This window comes from Cryptomeria japonica, chromosome 6, assembly GCF_030272615.1.
Source record: "Cryptomeria japonica chromosome 6, Sugi_1.0, whole genome shotgun sequence".
NCBI classification, from domain to species: Eukaryota; Viridiplantae; Streptophyta; class Pinopsida; order Cupressales; family Cupressaceae; genus Cryptomeria; species Cryptomeria japonica.
Window position 1 is genome coordinate 675,943,624 of NC_081410.1, and position 5,178 is coordinate 675,948,801.

Below are 5,178 nucleotides of genomic sequence, written 5' to 3' on the forward strand. Positions count from 1 at the left end.
ACAAATGGGTAGGATGGTGTATTATATTGTATATTTTCATAATATTTGGTTTCAGGAGGCCATGCACAAGATGGCATGTGCATTGTGGGAGTAAAGGTCTGAAATTTTAGGGGCACACTATTGCAGAAAATACAGTCCTAGTACGGGGGCCATATCTCACATTTACACCATTGGATTTTGCTTAGGTTTGGATATGTTTTGTATAACCAAGTTACGAATAATTTCACCGGAGAGATCGAATAAATTTGTTCATTTGCAAAAGTTATGGGTGACTGTGTAAGGGTCTATCAATATGGCAGCAAGGTGGTAGTTTTTCAATGATTTTTCTTTCTCAATGGATTGAGGCAGTTTGTAAAGTCTCAAAGGGTCATGTTTCTATTGATTGAGTATTATGATACCATTTGTGTCAACTTGATCATCAAATAGTCTTGTATTGTTAAGTTTGAGTTGGGTCCTTTGAAGCTCCGCATCAATATTAGACAGGTTATTGGAGGATTATTGAATTTTTTTGCTGAATAGGCATTCCCATTAATAAAGTAAAAGATTTACACTATTCACAAAAGAAGGGTTGACAAAATAATCCTAAGTATCCCACTACCATTATTATTACCACTTCATTTTGAAAAACTATTTTTTGATTAGAACCATCATTACCAATATTGCAACAAAAATTTTCAAATATTATCAAAAGACAAAGTGCTGAAATATACAACATTTATAAGCACAATTGATTATGATGATGAGAATAACAATAAGTACAAACAAATTAATCTTCCACAAGACATCATGCATAGTAAATGAATATGATCAAACAATGATATTAAATGATTTTGTTTTTCTATCTTTATATTAATTCTAACCACCATAATAAATACAAATCTTCATGTTTAGATTAAATTAGTTTAGGAAGGGCGCGGTCTTGTTACATGTCGGCCATCAAGACAAAAAGGCGAAATATCACAAAGAATGAAATTAAAAAAAAGACACAAAAAGAACAAAGAAACAAAAATAACAAAATAAAAGAACCAATAAACATTTATTACATATAATATGAAGAAAACTAAATTTCTTCCCTATTTCATAATTATTAAAACACAAAATTATCAATTAAAAATCAAATCTATTTAACTTCTATAGATCATAAGCACATTAACATTTAGATAACACTTCAAAAAATTTAACTAATATTCATATTCAATTTCTTATTAGTATTTAATTCCTTACAAACATAAATATACAGATAACAATCTACAAATTTCTGCTAATCACCCTTTAACTACTAATTTCAATCCCTTACACACACACATATATATAGTTGGAAAGTTCAGCGACTCAACAGCCTCCCCTGGTTCAATTTTATCATACTGAATGATCATCGACGAGTGCTTTTAGGGACTTCTCATATGGTTCCACTTCACCCTCTGATTTTCCTTCTAATATCCGAACAACTTGGGCCATGGTCGGCCTCCCACTCTCATCCTTTTGAATGCACAGAATGCTTACCATAGCTGCTCTTCTCACCTCATCAACATCCACCTCGTTTGCAATCCTTTCATCCACAATACCAATCGTGTTTCCCTTGTCAATTTCAGTTGCTGCCCACGTTGGAAAGTAGTACTGAGATTCCTGCACGCTCAAGTCACAATTTCGTCGGCCTGAGATTATTTCGAGCAAGGTCATGCCAAAGCTGTAGACATCCACCTTCACTGTTATTGGCAAGCCGAAGAGCCACTCGGGAGCCAAATATCCTCTCGTTCCTCTTGTTGTCGTCAACACTCTGCTGAAATCTCTGCCAACAAGCTTTGCCAGCCCAAAATCAGCCACTTTTGGAGAGAAAGCGGCATCTAGAAGAATATTTTCTGGCTTGATATCGCAATGGATGATGCGATCTATGCATTCTTCGTGGAGATAAAGTAACCCTCTTGCAGTCCCCAAAGCGATTCCAAATCTGGTTTTCCAGTCTAATACCTTGTCTTCTTCTTTGGATTTGCGGGACAAGAAAGAGTTGAGAGACCCGTTTTGCATGTACTCATAAACAAGCATTCTTTGAGATCCCTCTACGCAAAATCCCCGGAGCCTCACCAAATTCGCATGATGTATTCTTCCAATGGTGCTTATTTCCGCACGGAATTGCTTTTCTGCTTGTGCAGAACCCTCTAACTTTTTCACGGCCACAAGTGTACTGTCTGGAAGAGTTCCTTTAAAAACAGAACCAAATGCTCCTTTTCCCAACTTATGGGCGAAATTGTTGGTCGCAATTTTCATCTCCTTGTAGGTGAATGTGCTGAGTGATTTTGATGAGTCGCTATACTTGCCCTTCGCAAGCAGCGTTCGACGCCTGCGCTGAAATAACCATGCACCAATCAACATACTACTCAAAACAGCAACGCCCAAAGGAATTGAAATGAAGAGTGCAACTACTCTGCTGCTGCTTCTTCTTCCTGTGCTGGCTGACAAAAGTAGCACATCAGAAGCAGCCAATCGAATGTAGAAGGGCTGGCCTTCAGAAGTAGCCTGCATGCCTAGCAGATCGTCAAACCACAATTTACAAACAGCAGAATTTGAATCAGTGAAAGCAAAGGCCGTGCAGGAGCAATTGTTGAGACAAGCAGTTTTGCATCCTTGTAGAGTCGATTCTTTCGAATATTGAACAGCTTCTTCGTCGGACAAGGACTTATCACTGACTTTGAGGAAACCCTCTGTGGTGCCATTGATGGAGGAGCAGTTTAATGGACTACGCCGAACACAACCGCTTGACCACCACTCCTGATAACTCCAGGCAGTAGCGTTTCTTGGGTGGAAGCCATCCATACAGCTGCATGACTGAATGTTTAGTTGCTTGGAGCACACTCCATAAGCTCCGCATAGACCATACACGGCGCAATCTGACTCGGGCGAATAATAAACCAGGCTCCAGGTATTATTAATCAAATAGTAAACTGTTAGCTCGCCGTTACTGCGGAGAACTTCCCTCACCATGGTCGTCGAACGAACTTTGGGTGTAAGATCATATGTGTAGTAGAGTCTTGTGGGAGAAAACTCTACCAATTCCTGCTCAAATGAGGTATCAGATACTGCCTGTGGCATGGTGGAGTAATATTTGCCATTCCAGTCTCCCGAGCTGTAATATGAAACACCATTTTTATACTGCAGCAAAAAGTCTTTCTTTCCTGGGGATGGATTCATTTGGAGAAAGAAGGGCCCAGGCGCTGGATCCACCAAACTCTTCCAAGAGTTCACTTTCATGCCTTTCCAAAGCTTCATGGTAGGCATAAAATGATCTGTGGGGTGTGCAAAACTCTCCCACACAGTCTCAGAAGTGTTTTGTTCTCCTAAGAGAACAAAATTACCAGTGTCGAGTATCGAGGCACTGGATGCCTTGGTTTGCTGAGTATCATTACTCGACCAAATGTCTTGTCCTTGCAAATCAGAGAGAGTGAGATAACCAGTTGAAGAGAGCGTAAAAACGCCAGGCATGTCTGTGACGGGAGTTTCTCTGTTAGCCACCCAAATGATGGTCTTGTCAGGGATCTGAGCATACCAGATGCCAACATACCAGTTGTTGGTTCCATTTGGATTAAAAAATCCCAATTCAAACGTACCATTCTTTGAAGTTATGGTCTGCTTTCCCCTGAGAGAAGCCCCGAGCGACAGGGTGTCTCCACCATCAACATATAAATTGCAACTGCGCTGGAGAATAAGCAAAGCAAGAGCTAAACTGAAACGTTTCAGACAGTTGAATGCTAAACGCTCCATTTTCTTTCGCCTATGATTTATTTCTCTTAATTAGAGATGCTTGGCAATGAAGGAAATATATCTGTGTGCATTAGGTAGTTTTTACTAAGATATTTAATAGATTCAGTATACCAACCAAACTATTCTACTGGACCTGCCCATTTTAAATTGATTTTACAGACTCATAGTCTCAAAATGTCACGCTGCCTCGAGGAATACCCAGATAGTGGGTAGTAAAGTATATTTCGACCTTTCTAATTTCACCACTACTCGTTAAATAAAGATAGCCCACCGAATGAATAAAGGATGCAGTGCAAAGTGGCTTAATCAAATTTACAATTTTATACTGGAGTGGTTGCGAAATGTCAGAAAAGTATATTTCGAGCTTTGTAATTTGACCCGTTGTTGTATTTTACAATTTTAGATTGACTTTGACATTTTAAATTATTTTTAGTTTTCTGTATTTTACAAAAAAAATATAATATTATTTTAATTTTATCTATTGTTTTTAAATTTAGATTGTGTTTTATAATTTTAAATTGATAAAACACTTAAAATTATTATTATATCATAAAAATCTATTATAGGAAATACCTTTTATGACAATCAAATCCATTTCTTGTTTTAGACACTCCTAAACCATGTGATGCCTTATTTATCCTTCAAGGCTCATTATGTGGGAGACCAATGATGATGCAATAGCTTACAATGTCAACTTACCACTCTATTATTTACTAGTAGATTTACATCTATAGATGCCATTCCCACATTGTATGTTACAACTAGATCTAATGCCTTTAAGAAATTAGCTCTTAATTAGAGTTTCCATCATCTTCTTAATCAACTCTTTTGAATCTCCAAGATCCAATAAAACAATGACAAACATTGAGGAGATATCAATATTAACCCTACAATGACTCTCAAAGAATAAATTATTCATATAAAAACCATTGGATTGCATGTACAAGAAACTCCCTCCTTGATTTAAAAACACTTTTCAACCTCTTCTAAATAATTCTACCCGAGAAAGCCATGTGTTTATATCTACAAATCAACCTTACAAGTGTGTCCATGGCACTTCTTAAGGATACCAGAGGCTTGGATTCTTCAACAAACAAATCTTTTAATTTAAGGATTAACTCACCACATATAATAAACATTCACATCATCTTATAGCTTTAACCAAAATTGAAGATATTTCTTGACTTAGCAAAAGCTAAGTCTCACAAGTTTTTGAAATATTAAATTGCTTGCTCCAATATCTGTCCACCATTATCAATAATAAGTATCCTCCATTAATGTTCGATTGGCCTTAATCTTCCTTTCTCGTTAGCTCTCCTAAATCTCATTGGACTCTTTATCTTATATTTTAGATTTGCCCAAGAATCAACCTTGGAGCTTATAATACATTCCTTAATTATGTTTATTGTAGATTTAGCAAAA

The 5,178-nt window shown here is 37.1% G+C and overlaps 1 protein-coding gene across 1 annotated transcript; it reads right to left on the reverse strand.

Moving 5' to 3' along the window:
* Positions 1–1,359: 1,359 nt before the first annotated feature.
* Positions 1,360–3,756, reverse strand: LOC131044315 (G-type lectin S-receptor-like serine/threonine-protein kinase At2g19130). The gene has a single exon (XM_057977617.2). The coding sequence runs from the start codon at positions 3,754–3,756 to the stop codon at positions 1,360–1,362; it is 2,397 nt and encodes a 798-aa protein (XP_057833600.2).
* Positions 3,757–5,178: the final 1,422 nt, after the last annotated feature.

What these genes read in the sequence shown, in the direction of transcription:
- LOC131044315 (XM_057977617.2), bottom strand. Translation starts at nt 3,756, where the DNA reads ATGGAGCGTTTAGCATTCAACTGTCTGAAACGTTTCAGTTTAGCTCTT.